General features: G+C 41.7%; 1 protein-coding gene across 5 annotated transcripts in view; it reads right to left on the bottom strand.

Annotated features, from left to right (window-relative positions):
* The window catches only part of gtdc1 (glycosyltransferase-like domain containing 1), a 50,793-nt gene extending 27,431 nt beyond the window's left edge, over positions 1-23,362 (bottom strand). The window contains exons 1-6 of one of the 5 annotated variants that reach the window (XR_007885079.1): positions 17,789-20,451; positions 13,401-13,636; positions 13,227-13,299; positions 13,037-13,092; positions 11,481-11,768; positions 10,902-11,383 (exon numbers count right to left, since the gene is read on the bottom strand). Coding sequence is in view for 1 of the 5 variants with exons in the window: in XM_051402773.1 (XP_051258733.1) it covers positions 3,785-3,958; positions 8,199-8,366; positions 13,446-13,636; positions 20,464-20,627; positions 20,774-20,819 (743 nt within the window). In the remaining 4 variants the exon portion in view is untranslated. The other 4 variants (XM_051402773.1, XR_007885080.1, XR_007885078.1 and 1 more) reach the window with 4 other exon arrangements.
* Between the last annotated feature and the right edge of the window lie 279 nt (positions 23,363-23,641).

Consider the following 23,641-nt stretch of genomic DNA (forward strand, 5'->3'; position numbering starts at 1 on the left):
CACCTGATGATATAAAGAGCTGAACCTGCTGCAGTCTGAGGTTAAACCTTCAGTCTGATTACAGTTCAGTGAATCAACGTGTCGGCTGATGAAGGCTCCTAATCACTGTTTAATCTGGACGGATGAAAACAGCTGCTGGCCACCTTCTTCCTCTCTGTGACGTTACTGTGTGTGGGGGGTCGGGTTGGGGGGTATAAGGACAGACTTTAGGTGGAGGGTTGGAGGGGAGGTGGGGGGGTATCAACCACAAGTGGCTCCATATGTCTGTTTGAAGTTACTGTGATGAAGAGGAACGAATTAAGGATCAAACCAGAGCCGTGATTTGTCCTTAATACCACACACACAGTAACACACACACACACACACACACAGTAACACACAGTAACACACAGTAACACACACAGTAACACACACACAGTAACACACACACACTCTGGCTGATGTTCAGAGGTGAAAACAGTCCAACCTCCACAGAGGAATCAAACTTCATGACTAAAACTCTGAAATCAAAGACAGAAACATGAAATCTATGTCAAACTTACATTCAATTCAATTCAATTCAATTTTATTTGTAAAGCGCCAATTCATAACAGAAGTTATCTCAGGACACTTTTCAAATAGAGCAGGTCTAGACCGAACTCTTTAAAACATTATTTACAGAGGCCCAACAGTACCACCATGAGCCCGGTTAGCTCAGTTGGTAGAACTGGTGACCCATGTCCCACCTGTGGCCCTTTGCTGCATGTCATCCCTCTCTCTCTGCCCACCTTTCCTGTCACTATCAAATAAAGGCTATAAAAAGCCAAAAAAAAACTTCCCCAAAGATCCAGCCTCAAACTGGAAGAGAGACAACAACAGAGTTAAGTGAATGGAGTCTTTTCTTACAGCTCAAAAGCCAGTTTATGGACCCCGCAACAAAAGACCAGGAACCCCAACAGACTGGCCAGAATCAGGTACCAGATCAGGACGGAGTTACTGGAAAGAACAACCCCTCATCATGAGGATTAATGAGATCCTCTACAGTGTAACACCTGTAGAACCTGCCAGCTGCACAAAGACCGACAGAGACCCGGTCTGAACACAGACCGACCGACAGAACTCAGACACCTGCTGATCACGTGGTGTCCACATTGATCCTCAGAGAGAAGTCAGCGTCCTGCTGCTCGCTGTGATGGATGTGGTGTCTTTGTGTCCCACCGCAGGTCTCTGCTAGCCCGGGTCAATCACTATTAAATTACAAAAGTCCACCACTCAGAGGCCGATTGATAGATGGATACCGCAAACACACCGACCACAATGAGGCCAGAGCCGAGGCCAGAGAGTGCATTCAGACGCACCAGGCTCCCTTCACAAAAGACCCTGTTTTGTTTTGTTTTGTCCTTTTGGGCCAGCAGAGCGGGGGTTAACACTTTCCACCACCAGCAATCTGATGTTACAGGACTGAAAACTACGGCATATTTCCTACGGTACAGCGACATGTAGTGTGCAGGTTTAAACTCTTCAAATACAAACAGTTTAAATGTTTGTGAGCTGAAAGGAGCTGAGGTGGAGGAAGGTACGCTGAAGCTGCATGAGGTTTCAGTTTTAAGTTAAAGCTCTTTAGAGAGTTTTCAGATGATAATGATGTAATCCTGGAAGCAGCTGACCTTGGAGGGAATCAAGAACAAAAAGTGACACTTGCAGAAGCAGTGTTTTCATTCATAATTAGCTAGCTAGCTACGTTTGAAAGCTAATGTTAGCTAAACAGATAGTGAAACTACATCAATTGCTAGCTAGCTATCTAGCCAGCATACTAATTGTCCACTAATCGTTAGGTTGTTGGTTCGATCCCCGGCTCCTCAAAGTGTCCTTGAGCAAGATACTGAACTCCAAATTGCTGCTGATGCTGCGTCACTGTGTGAATGAGTGAATGTGGCTGTAGAGTAAAAGCACTGAGTGGTTAGAAAACTAGAAAGGAAACTATGCAAATAGTCTATTTACTATTTTGCTAACTTAATATGTCACTATATATATGTATCTAGCTAATAAGCTAGTGTTTTGCTAACATTAGCTAACTTAATATGTGACATACAGTCAAGCCCGAAATTATTTATACCCCTGGCAAACTGTCACAGTGGGAAAATGGTGAATCTGGGCTCTGCTGGTGGCAACGTCTCAAGGCAGACAGTCTAACGGACACTGCACACTGCTGGGTTCCACGGACTAGTGTTGTTTTTGGCGGCCTGTTTTAATTTTAGTTTTAGTCTAGTCTTTGTGTCAAACTGTCATTTTAGTTTTTATTAGTTTTAGTCACGTTTATACTCTTTTTAGTCTAGTCAAGTTTCAGTCGACTAAAAGTCTGAGCATTTTAGTCTTATTTTAGTCAGAATTATCCATGACTATTTTTGTCTAGTTTTAGTCGACGAAAACTGATGACGTTTTAGTCTAGTTTTAGTCAATGAAAATTGTATTTTAGTCTCTTTTTAGTAACGCAGTGCGATTTAACCAAGTTAATATAATACAAGTACCTAGTATAGTGTAGTATAGTATAGTATAGTATAGACAAAACCAACATTTTCTTTAAGTCACTCATTTCACAAGTCAAACAAGGTCATCTTATTATTATTATATTATTATTGTTACCTAATCTCAAGAATACATTCAATTCCAGACACGGACGACGCTCTGATTTGAATTTACAACATATTTATTTTACCTACCAAACATGTAAGAAGTACACACACATAAATTTAAATAAAATAAATAAATACCCTCACCTTCCTCACCCTCCTCACTCTCATAACCCTCGTCACCTTCCTCACCCTCCTCACTCTCATAACCCTCGTCACCCTCCTCACCTTCCTCACCCTCCTCACTCTCATAACCCTCCTCACCCTCATAACCCTCCTCACCCTCATCACTCTCCTCACCTCTTCACTCTCCTCACCTCTTCACTCTCCTCACTCTCCTCACCTCCTCATGCTTCTCACCCTCCTCCCCCTCCTCACCCTGTTTCTGGGAACGGTTTATATGTTCAAAGCCTCGGACTCGCAGTGTTTGGGAGCGCGGCCGTGGGCGTGTGGAGGGATTGTCGGCCATGCATATCATCACTTACTTACACTGTGTGAGTTTGGATCAGACACATTAGCATCTGACAATGAGCTGAAAACACTGGAGGCTATCACTGACACACACACACACACACTGAAAACTGGGATCAATCGCACAATTTGTTCTGATTAATCACCATTAATCACTTTTTTCTTCTTGGCATTGAAGCTTGTAACAATATATTTAAATAGTGAATATTAATATAATAAACAGGGTATAAACTCAATCAATAATCTATAATCATTAAACAGTGTATAAACTCTAGAGCTATGTTCTCTATGTAACTGATCAATAATCAATAATCAGAAGCTGTCATACATTGACTGGATGAAGGATTTTAGGATCTTAAGGTATCAGAGAAACAAGCTGAGCTCACGTTAACGGAAGGTTAATGTTAGCAAAAACGCTAACTAACTAGCTAGCTAATATACATCAATCGTTAGCTAGCTAGTTACGTTTAAAAGCTAATGTTACCGAAATGCTAACTACTATGAATTCATTTCACAAATTAAAATTTTAATTAATTAAAGACTCAATCTGTTTTTAAAGAAGCATTAAGGAAACGTTATGTGTTGTAAATTACAACAAAACAAACTTAAACTACAATAATCGTTTGCAAGCTAGTTAAATTTAAAAGCTAACGTTAGCTAAAGGTACACACTGTAGGTTTACGTACGTTCAGGGTCACACTGACCTACGGACATCAGGGAACTGGATCGGGTAGTACAGGACCTCACACTTAGGCCGGATCAACAGGTCCAGGTCTCTGGGTCTGTGGTCTGGGATCTTGTTCATGAAGGAGGAGATGGAGGACAGGAAGGACTCCATGTTGAAGGAGGAGTTAAACACAACCACGTCTGCCACCAGGCTGCCGACACACAGCACGAAAAAACAGCAGTTATTTTTATTTTTATACACAAAAACTGTTAATTCTTAATCTGTAAAGTTTACATAAAGTCGACCTCCAGCTGTGGTTCGGGAGGCAGACACCCTCTCCACATTCAAGAGTAGGCTTAAGACATTCCTCTTTGATAAAGCTTATAGTTAGGGCTGGATCAGGTGAGTCCTGAACCATCCCTTAGTTATGCTGCTATAGGCCTAGACTATCGGGGGATTTCCCATGGTGCACTGAGCTCCTCCCTTCCTCTCTCTTTCTGCACTCATTCATGTTCCATTAATGCATGTTACTAACTTCACTTCTTCCCCGGAGTTCTTGTGCTTTCTCGTCTCGCAGGTTCTTATCGATCCTGGTGGAGCCTCCTGCCATGGTCCTGCTAGACTGCCATTGCCAATACTGTTGTTGCTGTGCACCTATCTGTCTGTCTGTCTCTCTCTCTCTGTCTGTCTCTCTCTCTCTCACCCCAACTGGTCGAGACAGACGACCACCCACCTAGAGCCGAAGGATCTTAATAGGTTTCTGCCTCTTTAAAGGCAGTTTTTCCTTGCCCTTGTCTCCAAGTGCTTGCTCAAGGTGGTACTGTTGGGTCTCTGTAATTAATGTTTTAAAGAGTTCGGTCTAGACCTGCTCTATTTGAAAAGTGTCCTGAGATAACTTCTGTTACGAATTGGCGCTATACAAATAAAATTCAATTGAATTGAATATATCAATACAGTGAGGGAGGAATAATAAAAATGATAATAATAAAAATAATAATAATAATAATAATACAACATTTGTACACTGGTTGTAAGCTAGTTTCAGTAGTTTACACTGTTGATCAGGTCCAGTCATAGCAGATATTCACTGTTTCTACAGTCTTGGTGATGTAGGACTAGTTAATGAACTACTGTGGCTGATGAGTTCACTGCTAACATGCTAACTAGCTGGAAACATGCTAATGCTGGCAGTTTCTTTTTGTTTTTTTCTGTACTGTTCTGTTGAACTATTGTACTGTCCCTGGCATGTTGTCCTCACATTGATTAAAGAGTAACTGAGGAGGGAGGAAAGGCTTAATTCCTTAGCTAACAGTACAATAAGTTAGCTAACTGTACATTAGCTCTGGTCTCTAGAGCCAGCATTTGTTAGCGTTTGTCTGTTAATTAGGGATGCACCGATCCACATTTTTTCACTTCCGATCCCGATACCTGAATTTGGATATCTGCCGATACCGATACTATTCCGATACCAGAGCTCTGTTTGCTTTAATATTATTATTATCATTATTGTTGATTTTATATGAGGCTGAAATAAACTCCTCTCAACAGGCAAGTATGATCTGTACGTATGTATGTATGTCTCTTCCTCTCTCTCTCATTCTGCACTCATTCATGTTCCATTAATGCATGTTACTAACTTCACTTCTTCCCCGGAGTTCTTGTGCTTTCTCGTCTCGCAGGTTCTTGTCGATCCTGGTGGAGCCTCCTGCCATGGTCCTGCTAGATTGCCATGGATAATATCACTGATATTAGTGTTATTATAAGTATTATTATAGCTACGGTTACTGTTGTTGCTGTTGTCACTGCTCATTGTTCATCATCATCAGTTACTACTATTAGTGTAGTTGTTGCTACTGTTGTTGCTGTGCACCTGTCTGTCTGTCTGTCTGTCTGTCTGTCTCTCTCTCTCACCCCAACTGGTCGAGACAGACGACCACCCACCTAGAGCCGAAGGATCTGTCCTAGGTTTCTGCCTTTTAACAGGCAGTTTTTCCTTGCCCTTGTCTCCAAGTGCTTGCTCATGGTGGTACTGTTGGGTCTCTGTAATTAATGTTATAAAGAGTTCGGTCTAGACCTGCTCTATTTCGAAAGTGTCCTGAGATAACTTCTGTTATGAATTGGCGCTAAACAAATAAAATTTAATTGAATGTCCCAAAAGGCAACTTGAGGTAAGTATAAGGTCAGAAAAGGAAGTCAGAAAAACAGGAAATCCTATTAACAGTAAAAATCCCATCCTGAAAACAAATATGCAACTGTAAGGGTTTTAAATTGATTGTCATGTCAATATTTATTAAATTCCCAAAATCTCAAACATTTGAAATATAAGAAAAGTGCAGTAAGTGTAAACATCTTACACACACACACACACACACAGTAATCCCTTTAGCTTTCACGTTGCCTGCCTGGAGTTTACCTTGTTTTTGGAACGACTCCAGAAGTGATTCCTTACAGCTCCTTTTGTCTTTCTGCCCCCTGGCTAAAAAATCCTTGTGCTGTTTCGTGTGGTGCTTTTTTAAATGTTTGATTGCGTTCGTAGTGTTGTACGACGCAAGGGAGCTTCCGCCTCTCTCAATCACGGCTTTGCTACCTGGCTGCAAACTGCGGAATGGATTTCCTGAGCGGAGGCGTGTCTCATAACTCTGTGTCTCATTGAGCCGCGCCTCCGTTCAGGAAATCCATTCCACAGTTTCAATTCAATTCAATTCAATTTTATTTGCATAGCGCCAATTCATAACAGAAGTTATCTCAGGACACTTTTCAAATAGAGCAGGTCTAGCCCGAACTCTTTAAAACATTAATTACAGAGACCCAACAGTACCACCATGAGCAAGCACTTGGAGACAAGGGCAAGGAAAAACTGCCTGTTAAAAGGCAGAAACCTAGGACAGATCCTTCGGCTCTAGGTGGGTGGTCGTCTGTCTCGACCAGTTGGGGTGAGAGAGAGAGAGAGACAGAGAGAGAGACAGACAGAGAGAGAGAGAGAGAGAGAGAGAGAGACAGACAGACAGACAGGTGCACAGCAACAACAGTACTGGCAATGGCAATCTAGCAGGACCATGGCAGGAGGCTCCACCAGGATCGATAAGAACCTGCGAGACGAGAAAGCACAAGAACTCCGGGGAAGAAGTGAAGTTAGTAACATGCATTTATGGAACATGAATGAGTGCAGAAAGAGAGAGGAAGGGAGGAGCTCAGTGCACCATGGGAAATCCCCCGATAGTCTAGGCCTATAGCAGCATAACTAAGGGATGGTTCAGGACTCACCTGATCCAGCCCAACTATAAGCTTTAAGTTCGCAGCCAGCTAGCAGACTGGCCGGCAGGGATCACTTGTGGAGTCATTTCAGCAGACAATGTTAAAGCGCAGACATGGCTCATGGATATCAGATATCTCCGCAGGTTGGATCGGGAAATTCTGATCCGTGAATTATACTGGTATCGGTCCCGATACCGATACTGGATCGGATCGGCCCCATCCGTACTGTTAATAGCATAAATAAAGCCCACCGAGTCCTATTGTGTGTAGTTTTATATTTTAGCTCAATTAAAGAGGAGTATAAGTATTGATACCAATAAGCAGTGCAGCCTGATCAATTCTGGACTTCGGGGCTGATACTAATATTAATAACGTGGAGGTATTCTGTGTTCTGAAATTAACTGATCAGCAGACGTTGATTGGCAGATATATTTAATAATAATCTTTCTCAGTGTAGTTGTGCCCTGGGCTGCAGTGGGAGAGATTATGAAGCTTTGTGCTGCATTATAATTGAACTGAGTGAAGTAATCTGGCTTTGATCCAATCAGAGGTTTTTAATGATCAGTTCTTTAATGCTGCTGTAACGACGTTAGCGGAGATGGAGAGACTCGACTTATTGACAGGCTGCCCTGCAGATCAACAACAATCAGTTTTCCGTTTACTGTTAGACAGCTGATTAATGACAACTAGACCCACTTCAATTACACACACAGCATCACATCACAGCAGCTCGTTAACCAATCACGTGCAGCCTGACACGCTCATTCGGACTTCCTGCAGTGATCAGTAACATGTATCTGTGGTACCATCAGTACCGGACCAACCCTCAGCCCGGTCCTGTTCCTGTCCACAGTGAACGACGTTAGGATGATCTGCGCTGTTAAACTCGAGGTTTAGTCTCTGGAGTCTGTTCTAGTTTGAGATTGTGGAGCTCTGGTGCGACACCCAGTGAATGGCGTATATAACCTTTATGTCATTGTTTAAAGCAACAATATGGAAGATGAAGTACATTTTGGGATTTAGCGCCCCCTACAGTTACTAGCTTCTCTATGATAGTGAAATTAATACATTTGGGTTTTGACTGTTAATAAAACATTAAAATATAGAAAAAAAATTGGACTATTTGTTGGACTTCATTCACTTTATAATCAGTGCTAACGAAGTACTGACGGCAGCGATGGAGGTCTAGGGATTACCATGAGAGGACCTGGTTGTATCCGTACTGGAAGTCTCTCTCCTGCTCTTTGCGGACTGGATAAACCAGCTGGTTCTCGTGGAAATAAAGGACCTTCTTCAGGCGGGCCAGATCTGGTCTGAGAGCCACCAGCTCACACAGGTTCAGGACCGAGCTGCTGAACAGGACTCTGAAGAGGAAACCATAGAGAAATCTGATGTTAATAGAGTCAGTACGGCAGCCAGAGACCTGCTGTCAGAAACCTGCTGAGAACCACATCTGGAGCCAACATGGAGGTCCAGAGACACAGCTGGGTTTAATACTGAGAATTATTAACTTCAAACTCTCAGTCTCTGGATTATAAAGGTGTCAGATATAAACAGTCTGTCCTGAAGGTGGCGCTAGATGACAGAGTTCATCTGTGGAGCAGATCTGTTCTGGTCTGGGGTTAACGCTAGTCTGGTGACAGACAGAAAGACTTTAAAGGGGACATATTATGCAAAACCAACTTTTTAATCATTTGATTATGTACATTTGGGAATCTGGAGGGCCTATCAGCAGGCAAAGTGTGTAAAAAATTGACTCAGTCATTTTTTGTGGGCTGCCTCAGTCAGAATACAGGAGATTAATCACTCCATTTCAGACTTTTTGACGTCATTTTGCCTCCATGTTGCCACCCACCGCAGTTTACTTCCTGTTGAGTAGCGGAGCTCCGCCATTGTTACTATAAAAGCGCAAGCTAGCGGAGAACAAGCAAGCAAGCCCAGCCTAATGTCTGGGCAAAGGCTTCTGCAGGCAAACTGTTCAGTCATTGGCTGCACAGCCCAACACTAATTTACATATGTATGAGTCAGTGGATTTATTTTTATTTTTGACGCCAATGTCCGGCGGAAAAACCTGAACGTGTCTGAACCACTTCGTGTCGGACTGTTTCACAACCTCGGTCAGTACAACACTGGACTGGCTGAAAGACTGTTCCTGAAAGAGGGATTGTACCAACTGTCTGTGGAGAGACGGCAGAGGAAGTAACTAAGTATTTTTAAGAATTTATGCTTTGTTTTTCATTGTTCGTCTACCGCTAGCACATGCTAACCGTTGTTAGCTACGGGAGCCTCAGTGACGCTAACGTAGTTATTGTTTGTTAAATGTTTGTTATTGTTTGTTAAATGTTTGTTAAATGTGTGCAAGATGAACATGAAACTTATAAGGTGAGGTTAATTTATTAAGCCAGCTGGTGCAGATTGCTATTACTGCTATTTTTTTTTAGAGATTCACACGAAGTTTATGCCGTGAATCACCAAGCTTCGTGCTGGGGGGGGCTCCATAACTCCATAACTTTTGTGGGTTTTGTGACTGGGCTAAATTGGCTTTATGTTCATCTGTATTTTGTTAAACGTGCTCAGTAAGTAATGTTTGTGTCGCTGTTGGAAAGAGCAGAAAACCTCCAAGTGAACAAACTGTAGCCACTCATCAGCTGTTAGCTTGTTGAGCTGCATAGAACCGGTAAGATAACGTTAGATAGGTTTAATTGTCTTTAACCTGGTAACTTACATATCTGCTGGGTAGCTAAGTATCTGTTCACCGTGTGGATCAATACAGCTGTGATCAGAAGAAGACACTGTACTTGTACCGTGTATAAATTCAGCAGCGGAGGTAATTTGTTTGGTAGGATCGTAGCTTTGATTAGCACACAGCAGCTCTGTGATTTCACTGTGTTACTATAGTAAGTCTGTCAGACTTTATGTTGTAATATGATAAATTTCACTCTGCACTTCATCTCGTCTTTTAGCTGTTTTTCTTAATGTATTTTATCATTTGTATTATTATTGGTTGCTGATTTTAATGTGTTATTGCCCTTAGTGTTTTTTGTTACTTGTTTTTTTCTTGGTTTCTGTAGCACTTTGAGATTCTTTTATGAAAAGTGCTTTACAAATAAAATGTATTATTATCATTATTATTATTATTATTATGAGGGGCAGTGTGATCGTTAACCCTCGTTAGAAACTACCAAAATACCGGGAGTGAGTTATGGTGATTATTTTCTGTTTGTGTAACTTGCTAACGTGCTGTGTGTGTGTGTGTGTGTGTGTGTGTGTGTGTGTGTTACGGTGTGTAAATTAACTTGATCTACGTGCACCAGAGTTAACGATAGCGCTACGGTGAGAGAGAAATGGTCAAACTGCAGGGATTCATTAGTTTAGAAATATTGTGTAACTACAACGCTCACTAGGCTGTTTTGTGGAGTCAAACACTGTTTTATTATTTTATTTTATAACTTAGGACTACTTTGAGCCACAATGAGCTGTTGTACTTGTATTATATTATACTGTATTATATTATACTGTATATTATATGCTGCCTTACAAGTAACACTGAATCTGCCTTGTTTTACAGGTGACCTGATGAAGCTCAGGTGTTCCTGGACCCATCAGAGGACAGAGACAGCTGCAGCATCAGTTTACATAAAAGTTATAGCTTTGTTACTTACAACATGTGTAACTGGAATATGAATGAAACATAAATAAAGTGTTTTACTTTTAAGAAGAGTTTTGGTCATTTTTAAATTCAGTAATAAGTGTGGTTTTATATAAATAACATGTTATTTCACAGAGGTTTTATGAAGATTTCCTTGATTTACAAGAGTTGAAAACCTGGTTCATGCAACATCTATCAATATGAAAATGTTAAACCTGTATTAATGACTGTAAGCAACACAGTACATTAATTCAATTCAATTACATTTTATTTGTATAGTGCCAATTCATAACAGTTATTTACTTAAGTTATCTCAGGACACTTTTCAAATAGAGCAGGTCTAGACCGAACTCTTTATAACATTACTGTCTCACATACAAACTTTATTATGTTGGAAGATAAATGACATCATATATATAATAAATGACAGAATTTTCAGTATATATTCAGTATTTTTAATGGGGTTCAAACATAATTGCAGCTTTTACACATATCTGAAGGTTAACGTTGGTAATAATACTTTCAAGTTAAATTATCAGACTATGAAATATGGATACAGTACAGTACAGTTGGTTACTTACAGTTGGTTAAACCACATAAACAAGTTACTTTATTAGATGAGTAATTCCTTCAGATATGTTGACATGTTGTACAGGATCAAGTATTGCCGGCATATAATATGTTTAACTTCACTGGGCTGTGTAGACTGTAGGTCACTGCTCACTGCTGTACCTGTAAAGACAAGCATAAAACACAGTTTTGGTTTTCATAGTTAAGGTATAAACACTAACATTATGTGATAGATAGAGGTTTTTATAGCAGTATTTACCTGAGGAAAACCTCACAGAAAGTTGTAATCCTGATTGTTGATGTTGTTCATTTCTCCGTGATTCCGAGACTCCCACTCTAACATGTCCACTAGTGAAGTTTTTGGTTTAGAAGCAGTTATTGAATTACTATAGACGGTAGAAATGCAGCTAAACTCAGTAGCAGTGAGGAGCTAACTGCCGAAAACAACAGCAAAGCTGAGGCGGAGATGGGAGGGGCCAGAGCGTCATCCGCGTGAACGCGTAAATGCCGACCAATCAGAGCAGACTGGGCTTTTCGGGAGGGGGGCCTTAAAGAGACAGGAGATAAAACCGATTGATTCAGACAGGCTGAAAAGAGGTTCTCAGCTATAGGCAGTATGAGAAAAATAATGTGTTTTTTGAAGATTAAAACATCTAAACTTCTTGTAGTAGAGCCACAAAATACAATTATGAACCTGAAAAAGGGCATAATATGTCTCCTTTAAGTCCCCAAACAGGGAGTCCTGATATCAGTGCAGACTCCAGATGGCTCTGTTATACTGATTTATATTATCGGCACTTACGATTTCACATGTGACTTGGACTTCATTCAGGACTTGATTCAGGACTTGATTCAGGACATGATTCAGGACATGATTTGGGACTTCATTTACTGTTGTTGCTGTGCACCTGTCTGTCTGTCTGTCTGTCTCTCTCTCTCTCTCTCTCTCTCACCCCAACTGGTCGAGACAGACGACCACCCACCTAGAGCCGAAGGATCTGTCCTAGGTTTCTGCCTTTTAACAGGCAGTTTTTCCTTGCCCTTGTCGCCAAGGTCTTGCTCATGGTGGTACTGTTGGGTCTCTGTAATTAATGTTTTAAAGAGTTCGGTCTAGACCTGCTCTATTTGAAAAGTGTCCTGAGATAACTTCTGTTATGAATTGGCGCTATACAAATAAAATTTAATTGAATTGAATTTGGGACTCTTAGGACTTGATTTGGTACTTGATTCAGGACTTGATTTGGGACTTTTAGGACTTGATTTGGGACTTTTAGGACTTGAGGACAGGACACAAGTGGGAGTGTTACCTGTGTGAGGGACAGGTGGGGGAGTAACCTGTGTGAGGGACAGGTGGGGGTGTTACTTGTGTGAGGGACAGGTGTGGGAGTAACCTGTGGGAGTAACCTGTGTGAGGGACAGGTGAGGGAGTTAACTGTGTGAGGGACAGGTGAGGGTGTTACCTGTGTGAGGGACAGGTGGGGGAGTTACCTGTGTGAGGGACAGGTGGGGGAGTAACCTGTGTGAGGGACAGGTGAGGGACAGGTGGGGGAGTTACCTGTGTGAGGAACAGGTGAGGGAGTTACCTGTGTGAGGGACAGGTGAGGGTGTTACCTGTGTGAGGGAGTTACCTGTGTGAGGGACAGGTTGGGGAGTTGCCTGTGTGAGGGACAGGTGGGGGGTGTTACCTGTGTGAGGGACAGGTGAGGGTGTTACCTGTGTGAGGGACAGGTGGGGGTGTTACCTGTGTGGGGGAACAGGTGGGGGAGTTACCTGTGTGAGGGACAGGTGAGGGTGTTACCTGTGTGAGGGAGTTACCTGTGTGAGGGACAGGTTGGGGAGTTGCCTGTGTGAGGGACAGGTGGGGGTGTTACCTGTGTGAGGGACAGGTGAGGGTGTTACCTGTATGAGGGACAGGTGGGGGACAGGTGAGGGACAGGTAGGGGAGTTACCTGTGTGAGGGACAGGTGGGGGAGTTACCTGTGTGAGGGACAAGTGAGGGAGTTACCTGTGTGAGGGACAGGTGAGGGTGTTACCTGTGTGAGGGAATTAACTGTGTGAGGGACAGGTGAGGGAGTTACCTGTGTGAGGGACAAGTGAGGGAGTTACCTGTGTGAGGGACAGGTGAGGGTGTTACCTGTGTGAGGGAATTAACTGTGTGAGGGACAGGTGAGGGACTTACCTGTGTGAGGGACAGGCGAGGGTGTTACCTGTGTGAGGGAGTTACCTGTGTGAGGGACAGGTGGGGATGGTCTGGCTGAAGGTGAGCGCCGCTGTTCTCGCCCTCCAGTGCCATTTCTTGGCGGGCAGTGTGACGACGGAGCAGCCGGAGATGTTTTGGGTCAGCAGGTCGATCAGCTGTTTGTGCGAGCCGCCATAAAACGCCTCCACCAGCAGGACGCTGGGACCCTCAGAGCTCTGCCAGAGACACACATTATTGATCATTTGATCACATCATACTGTCTGTTATTGAACCCTGGAGGGACAGTAAGTTCACAATTACAACAATAAAAGAATCAATTAAATAAATATTAATGGTATTGATGATATTGATGGTATTGATGATGATGATGATATTGATGGTATTGATGATGATGATATTGATGAAATTGATGATGATGATATTGATGGTATTGATGATGATGATACTGATGGCATTGATGATATTGATGATGATGATACTGATGGTATTGATGATATTGATGTGGATACTGATGGTATTGATGATATTGATGACGATATTGATGGTATTGATGACGATGATATTGATGGTATTGATATTGATGGTATTGATGACGATGATATTGATGGTATTGATGATGATATTGATGAAATTGATGATGATGATATTGATGGTATTGATGATATTGATGATGATACTGATGGTATTGATGATGATACTGATGGTATTGATGATATTGATGATGATACTGATGGTATTGATGATATTGATGATGATGATACTGATGGTATTGATGATGTGGATACTGATGGTATTGATGATATTGATGACGATGATATTGATGGTATTGATGACGATTATATTGATGGTATTGATGATGATATTGATGGTATTAATGATGATATTGATGGTATTGATATTGATGGTATTGATGACGATGATATTGATGGTATTGATGATGATATTGATGGTATTGATGATGATGATGTTGATGGTATTGATGATGATGATACTGATGATATTGATGGTATTGATGACGATGATGATATTGATGGTATTGATGATATTGATGATGATACTGATGGTATTGATATTGATGATGATACTGATGGTATTGATGATATTGATGACGATGATATTGATGGTATTGATTGATATTGATCAGCTGTTAAGATTTGACTATGATTTAAATATTTAAGATTCTCTTTTGATTTTTACTGTTTTTATTGTAATTGTAAAGCTTTCTATTGATCCGGATGTGTGTAATATAAATCAACTTTAGTATTATTGACTTTATTGATAACTGATTGTTTCTTTGTTATATTTAATCATTAAGGGTATTAGATAGAACATATATAATATAAAGTTATTAAATAAAGTTAGTATTATTGTGTAACAATCGGGGTTAAAAAATGTCACTTAATGTGGTTATCTTATTTTATATTTAGTATATTTTTTGGGCTTTTTATTGCCTTTATTATAGTGACAGCTGAAGACAGACAGGAAGGGGGGCAGAGAGACGGGATGACGCGCAGCAGGGGGCTGCAGGTCGGAATCGAACCCTAGGCTGCTACAGCAAGGACTGAGCCTTGGTACATGGGTCGCCAGCTCTACCCACTGAGCTAACCAGGCCCCCACTTAATGTGGTTATTGATTCAGTGAATCTGTGGGAGGAATCAATGATTAACTGCAGCAGGAAAACAATCGATATCTAAATACAGCGTTCACATCCTGTTCTTGACATTTGTGTGGCCGCGACTCAGGATGACTAAACATGAAAAACTAGAAAAGAAACATGAGAAAACAAACCTAACCCTAACCCGAGGATTCAAATATCATCAGAGTCAAAGAGCAGAAAGATGAGCAGTTAAATAAGTTAATTTATAAAGTTTAATGTGACATTTTACTGTTTCATTACGATACTAAAGCAGGAGCTCTCAGTGGGTCCCTGGAACAATCTGAGGGGTCAGCAGACACAATAATGTGCATTATTTAGAGAGAAATGAGTTGTAGGATTACAGTTTGCAGCAGGTTGCAAATGGAAAAGTGTCATTGTTGCAGAAAGTGAACAATAAACCAGAATAAACCAGAATAAATGGGAGCATCCAGCGTGTTTCTGCAGCACAATGTGTCCTGATACTGCAAGTCCATTATGATGCAAGCAGCTTTAACAGGAAGTGGACCTCCTTTCTGTCCTTCCACTGAATCCCCTCCCAGTGATTTCCAGTCCGCCCTCCATTTAGCTGCCCACAATGGGAGCTAATGTGGCTGCGGCACTCAGCGCTCGCCCACAGACTGCTCATCAGTCCATATCTGCAGCTCTGTGGCTCGTATCAGTGCGAGGAAATGAGCTCTTTCTGCTGCGCTCACTGCAGGTTGAATGCAAATGAGTCAAAATACAATCTGATTGGAAACAGCAGCAAATGTCGTCCATTGTGCTCCCTCCGTCCAATCTATTTCCTCAATGCCCCTTAAATAACTACTGAAAACGTGTCCGATTGGAAGATGAACTGGGAGGTTTCTGACCTTTAAACGGAAGGACTGGGTTCAGCTTCAGGCCTCAGTGAGGACCACGTCAGCTGTTCTTCCTCCTCACTTCGTTTCACTTTAATCACAGTTAAAGTACTAAAACATTCAGATAATTTCATCTCTTTAATCATCGTTTGTTCCCTCAGATTCATCTGTGGACCCTCTGGAGGGCTCTGAGCCAGAGGTTGGAACACAACATGCTTATAAAAGAGCTCTTATGGGCGCCCGGTTAGCTCAGTGGGTAGAGCTGGCAACCCATGTACCGAGGCTGAGTCCTTGCTGCAGCGGCCCAGGGTTCGAATCCGACCTGCAGCCCTTTGCTGCCGGTCATCCCCTCTCTACTCCCCTTTCCTGTCTATTTTCAGCTGTATCTATCAAATAAAGGCAATAGAAGGCCAAAAAAACTACTTTATAAATAAATAAACAAACAAAAGAGCTCGTATTTGATGATCATAAATATATATATAAATACATTACTACCAATCAATAACGACTAAATACCACAACAGGAAGCTGCAAAACCAGGACAAATTAAAGTCGGAACGATTAAAAGATGACAAATAAGACAATAAAGATTTGTTGAGAGATAAAAAAAATGAAATAATAATTCATAAATAAAAGTATAATGACAGAAACAGGGAACACAGCGTGACAAAAAAGCTAAACGGAACCGAAATATTAAAGTCAACTAAAGGAATGGAACAGGATAAATAAACACACAATAATAACAAACACACAACAATAAAATAAACACACAACAATAACAAACACAATAATAATATAAACACACAACAACATAAACACACAATAAAATAAACACACAACAACAACATAAACACACAATAAAATAAACACACAACAACAAAATAAACACACAACACAAACACACAACAAAATAAACACACAACAATAAAATAAACACACAACATAAACACACAACAACAATATAAACACACAACAATAAAATAAACACACAACAATATAAACCCACAATAAAATAAACACAACAATAATATAAACACACAACAATAAAATAAACACACAACATAAACACACAATAAAATTAACACACAATAAAATAAATACGCAACAACATAAACACACAACAATAAAATAAACACACAATAAAATAAACACACAACAATAAAATAGGCACACAACAATAATATAAACACACAATAACATAAACACACAACAATAAAATAAACACACAATAACATAAACCCGCAACAATAAAATGAACACACAAAATAAAATAAACACACAACAATAAAATAAACACACAATCTAAACACACAACAATAAAATAAACACACAATAAAATAAACACACAACAATAAAATAAACACACAATGACATAAACACACAACAATAAAATGAACACACAATAAAATAAACACACAACAACATAAACACACAATAAAATAAACACAACAATAACAAACACACAACAATAAAATGAGTCGACAAATAAAAGATGAAACGATAAAAGTCTGAAGAAAAAGGTGTTAGAGACAAAAATAATAGTCAGAAAATACAAGAAGAAGTCGACAAACAGAAGAAATAAAATAAAAGTTTTGGTAGGAAACAAACAAATAAACGATGAGTCAGCAATATATGAAAATACAAGTTTACAAAAACAACAATAAAAGTCAAACCAGTGAAATAAAACAATGAACTTTATAAAAGAGAATGAGTGAATGTTTGGGAGAATAAAGGCTGAATAATGAAACAGAGAAACAGAGTGAAAACAGAAGTGTGAGCTGGAATAAAGGCGGCTGTCAGTAAATGTCAAATCATCATTCCACCTTAAACAGTCCCTGAGAACCACAGCGGGGGATTCCACAGACTCATCTCACCTAGACACCTTTCCTCGCCCACTGCCCTGAACATGGAAGGCTGCCGACACACATGAAACAAAGGGTTAATGTCATCGCTTTCCCCCCCGCAGGGAATCCCCCTGTCAGCCAGCGAGGGGTTAACGCCACTCATGAGTCAGCGCACAGCGGCGCTGGAAACTCGACCTGGAAACGTCTGCTGCTTCAACAGCAACGCGTAGGCGGCGCAGGAATCCACTGTCTCATCCTGATGACATCATCACAGTCTGCACATAGTTTGATCTATTCATCTCTACTGATCAGCAGTGATTGAACGGCTGCAGCGTAGCGAGTGCCTTCTCTCTCCGCTTCCCTACAGTGCCAACAGTGGGCAGCACTAGCTAACATCAGCTTATAAATGGAGTCTGCTAACATCTACAAACGACCAACACCCACCACAACACAGAGTCCAACACAGAGTCCACAACACAGAGTCCAACACAGAGTCCACAACACAGAGTCCACAACACAGAGTCCAACACAGAGTCCAACACAGAGTCCACAACACAGAGTCCAACACAGAGTCCAACACAGAGTCCACAACACAGAGTCCACAACACAGAGTCCAACACAGAGTCCAACACAGAGTCCACAACACAGAGTCCACAACACAGAGTCCAACAACACAGAGTCCAACAACACAGAGTCCACAACACAGAGTCCAACACAGAGTCCACAACACAGAGTCCAACAACACAGAGTCCACAACACAGAGTCCAACACAGAGTCCAACAACACAGAGTCCACAACACAGAGTCCAACACAGAGTCCAACAACACAGAGTCCACAACACAGAGTCCAACACAGAATCCACAACACAGAGTCCAACAACACAGAGTCCACAACACAGAGTCCAACACACAGTCCAACACAGAGTCCACAACACAGAGTCCACAACACAGAGTCCAACAACACAGAGTCCACAACACAGAGTCCAACACAGAGTCCAACAACACAGAGTCCACAACACAGAGTCCACAACACAGAGTCCAACAACACAGAGTCCACAACACAGAGTCCAACACAGAGTCCAACAACACAGAGTCCACAACACAGAGTCCAACACAGAGTCCAACAACACAGAGTCCACAACACGGAGTCCAACACAGAGTCCAACAACACAGAGTCCACAACACAGAGTCCAACACAGAGTCCACAACACAGAGTCCACAACACAGAGTCCAACACAGAGTCCAACACAGAGTCCACAACACAGAGTCCAACACAGAGTCCACAACACAGAGTCCAACACAGAGTCCACAACACAGAGTCCAACACAGAGTCCACAACACAGAGTCCAACACAGAGTCCACAACACAGAGTCCACCACACAGAGTCCACAACACAGAGTCCACCAACACAGAGTCCACAACACAGAGTCCAACACAGAGTCCACAACAGAGTCCAACACAGAGTCCACAACACAGAGTCCAACAACACAGAGTCCACAACACAGAGTCCAACACAGAGTCCACAACACAGAGTCCAACACAGAGTCCAACACAGAGTCCAACACAGTGTCCAAAGTCAAAGCTAACATTAATGCTAAGCTAGTGGAACATGTTGTCTCTTTGTGCTGTTAGCTGGATAATGTTAGCTCTGTTGCTAACTATGTAGCAAAATGCTGTCAGCTAGCTTCATCCAGACTCTGTGATCTGGGTGGACTGCAGCCAGCTGGCTAACGTTAGCTTGCTTGCATGCTAATGTTATCACTAGGCAAATACTGTGTGAGTGGTTATGTTAGTTGGCTATTGGTAGCTTGTTAAATTGCTAACTAGCTAACATAGCAAACAGTGATGTGGCTGCAGATTACTCAGATTTTATTTTTCCGTTTTAATGAATGATAAAAAGAAGTGAAACAGTTTCTGTGTAATTTCCTTGCAGCAGCTGATCTCTCATTAGAGGATTAATGTGAGAGACTTTCTTCTTCTAATGGATCAACTTCATCATCAATCACTCTCTAATTACACTGACGAGCTAATCTGACCGCCACTGAGGACGAAAACACTCTGAAACCATCAAACCAGCTTCACACGCTCAACCCCCCCCTGATCAGTGCTGTCTCAGAGCCTGAGACACATACAGTCATATACAGACATATACAGGCACATACAGACACATACAGTCATATACAGACATATACAGGCACATACAGACATATAAAGACACATAAAGACACATACAGACACATACAGACAGGCACATACAGTCATATACAGACATATACAGGCACATACAGACATATAAAGACACATAAAGACACATACAGACACATACAGACAGGCACATACAGTCATATACAGGCACATACAGACATATACAGACATATAAAGACACATAAAGACATATAAAGACACATACAGACAGGCACATACAGTCATATACAGGCACATACAGACATATACAGACATATAAAGACACATAAAGACACATAAAGACACATACAGACAGGCACATACAGTCATATACAGGCACATACAGACATACAGACATATAAAGACATATAAAGACACATAAAGACACATACAGACACATACAGACAGGCACATACAGTCATATACAGACATATACAGGCACATACAGACATATACAGACATATACAGGCACATTCAGACATACAGTCATATACAGTCACATACAGACATAGACATATTCACCACTGTTGCTGTGTGTTTTGGGTCGTTGTCGTGCTGAAATGTCCACTTGTGCCCAAGGCCAAGTTTCTCTGCAGACTGCATGATGATGTTGTTGTTGAGAATCTTGATGTATTGCTCTTTTTTCATGGTGCCGTTTACTGTGATTAGGTTCCCTGGTCCATTGGCTGAAAAACACCCCCAAAGCATTAGGTTCCCACCACCATGTTTGACAGTGGTGATGGTGTTCTTAGGGTTGAAGGTTTCTCCTTTTTTATGCCAAATGAAGGATATATCATTGTGGCCAAACAATTCAATTTTTGTTTCATCTGACCATAAAACAGAAGACCAAAAGTCTTCTTCTTTGTCCAGATGAACATTTGCCAAGGCCAAGCAGGCTTTTGTGTGCCTTATCTGGAGAAGTGACGTCCTCTTTGGTCTGTGTCCGTGGAACCCAGCCGTTTACAGTGTCCGTTAGACTGTCTGCCTTGAGACGTTGCCACCAACAGAGCCCAGATTCACCATTTTCCCACTGTGACAGTTTGCAAAGGGTATGAATAATTTTGGACATGACACTTTTTGTTCAAATGTAAATAAAAGCTGAGAAATATTTTTTTCCACAATGATGCCTCTTGTACATCGTCTTAATATCTTCTGGGAGGCGCCTGTGTCATTTCCAGTCAAAAACAAAAAACTTGCTGGTTGAATAAAAGTAACTTTAAGTCAAAATTTGCCAGGGGTATGAATAATTTCGGGCTTGACTGTATATAAATAATACTCCTCCAGAGCCTGGACTCCCCAGGCACCTTCACCAGGATCCTTTTTGTGGACTTCAGCTCTGCTTTTTAACATCATCCAAAAGCATCTGTTGATCCAGAAGCTTCACTATTTCAACATCTCCATCCGCCTGATCCATCTCCTGCACAACTTCCTCATCAACAGACGGCAAGCGGTGCAGGTGGGCAATACCACATCACCTGCACACACCATCAACACCGGGGCATCGCAGGGCTGTGTGCTGAGCCCATTCTTGTACACACTCTACACCAACGACTGCACCAGTCCATCAGCCATCACCACCTACCTCAAGTATTCAGACGACACAGCCATTATTGCCCTGTTCACAGACAAACACTCCGTCCTCGACTACCACAGCACCATCACACACTGCAGCAAATGGTGTGAGGACAACCATCTCCACCTCAATGTCAGTACGACCACAAAATCATCATTGCTTCCCCGAAACCACAGCACCCCATTACTATCAATAACCAAACAGTTGAATGGTTGACAGTTTTAAATACCTTTGAGTAACACTGGACAATAAACTTAGTTTCAACCAACACACCACTGACATCTTCAAAAGGAGCCAGCAAACCCAAAGGACTTCATGTTTCCACCCATCTTGTCCTACTACTGTATCAAAGCATCATCCAGCCCATCCTCATATAGGGTTAGGGTTAGTTTCTACAACATGCTCCTCCTGTTTCTACAATGTGCTCCTCCTGTTTCTACAACATGCCGAACACTGAGGTGCAAAAGAGTTCGCTACGGAAAAAGCCTGTTCCCTACAGCTATTGTTGCTCTAAACAAAGTGGTGAGTGTGAGGTCCACCTGTCATTTATTATTTATTTGATTGTTTGTTTATTGTGGATGGCGTGTTTCTTTATTGTCTGTACGGTATTCTCTGTACGGTGTTGACTGTACGGTGTTGTCTGTACGGTGTTCTCTGTACGGTGTTGTCTGTACGGTGTTGTCTGTACGGCGTTGTCTGTACGGCGTTGTCTGAACGGCATTGACTGTACGGCGTTGACTGTACGGCGTTGTCTGAACGGCGTTGACTGTACTGTGTTGACTGTATGGTGTTGACTGTACGGTGTTCTCTGTACGGCATTGTCTGAACGGCGTTGACTGTACTGTGTTGACTGTAAGGTGTTGTCTGTACGGTGTTCTCTGTACGGCGTTGTCTGAACGGCGTTGACTGTACTGTGTTGACTGTAAGGTGTTGTCTGTACGGTGTTCTCTGTACGGTGTTGACTGTGCAGTGTTGTCTGTACGGTGCTGACTGTACTGCGTTGTCTGAACGACATTGACTGTGCTGTGTTGACTGTACGGTGGTGTAGAGGTGGGCGATATATATCGTTTGCGATAATATCGTCATTGTTGTTTTGACGATGTGCAAATTTCCATTATCGAGTATTTAAATTACTTCGACAAAAACAATGAAACGCCCGCGGAAACTCCTCACATCCATTAATACACGGCGCAGCAGCGCTCTCTACAGCATGGCAGGATTCAGTCACACGACTAGTGGGCCTCCGTGATCACATGACGTGATCACGTGACCTCTCGCTAGCATCCTCCTTGCAACAGTTTAGCAGCGCGTTGTGATGATAGAGAGAAAATGCAAACACCTCCAGTCCCTGAAGCTACCGGTACTTCAGATGATTTAGTGCCGAGACGTGGGTCCTATGGGCTTCAGCGTTCAGAGCGCTAAGCGCCTTCAGCGGTAAAAAGATGTCAGCGGAGACGTTTTTTTTTTAGCGCAGCGCTCAGAGCGCTTCAAGTTGAAATCTGTTCAACTTTTAACACCGCTGGGCGCTCGGAAAATGAGTTTTTGAGCTCTCTCAGCGCTGTAAACGCGTTTGGTGGACACAAGTCCAGCTCAGACAATTCTAATCACATTTTAAAGGATATCGACTGATTATCGTTATCGCCAAAATCCCAAAAAATATTGAGATATTATTTTTTGCCCATATCGCCCACCCCTACGGTGGTGACTGCAGGTGCAGTGATGTGGAGATGAATTTCCCCCTTGGTGGACAATAAATTGAATCTTGAATCTGGCTAGTTTTTTTGGGGGGGCTTTTTAATTGATAGAGCCGAAGATAGACAGGAAAGGGGGGCAGAGAGAGAGAAGGGATGGCATGCAGCAAAGGACCACAGGTCGGACTTGAACCCGAGCCGCTGCATTTATTATATAATATATTATATATATATTATTATAATATAATTATTATTATATATAATATATATTATATTATATATTATACGGAAGCCCTAAAGGGCCATGCATTCATACATTTTATTTCCTCCGTTTTCCCTTGATAACGAGTTAATTTCATTTTTTTCCCGAGATAACGATATAATTAATTTGAGATCTCGAGATAATGACTGTGATATGATAACTGTGATCAAGCAA

The sequence above is a fragment of the Dicentrarchus labrax genome, unplaced genomic scaffold (assembly GCF_905237075.1).
Source record: "Dicentrarchus labrax unplaced genomic scaffold, dlabrax2021, whole genome shotgun sequence".
In the NCBI taxonomy this organism is placed as follows: Eukaryota; Metazoa; Chordata; class Actinopteri; family Moronidae; genus Dicentrarchus; species Dicentrarchus labrax.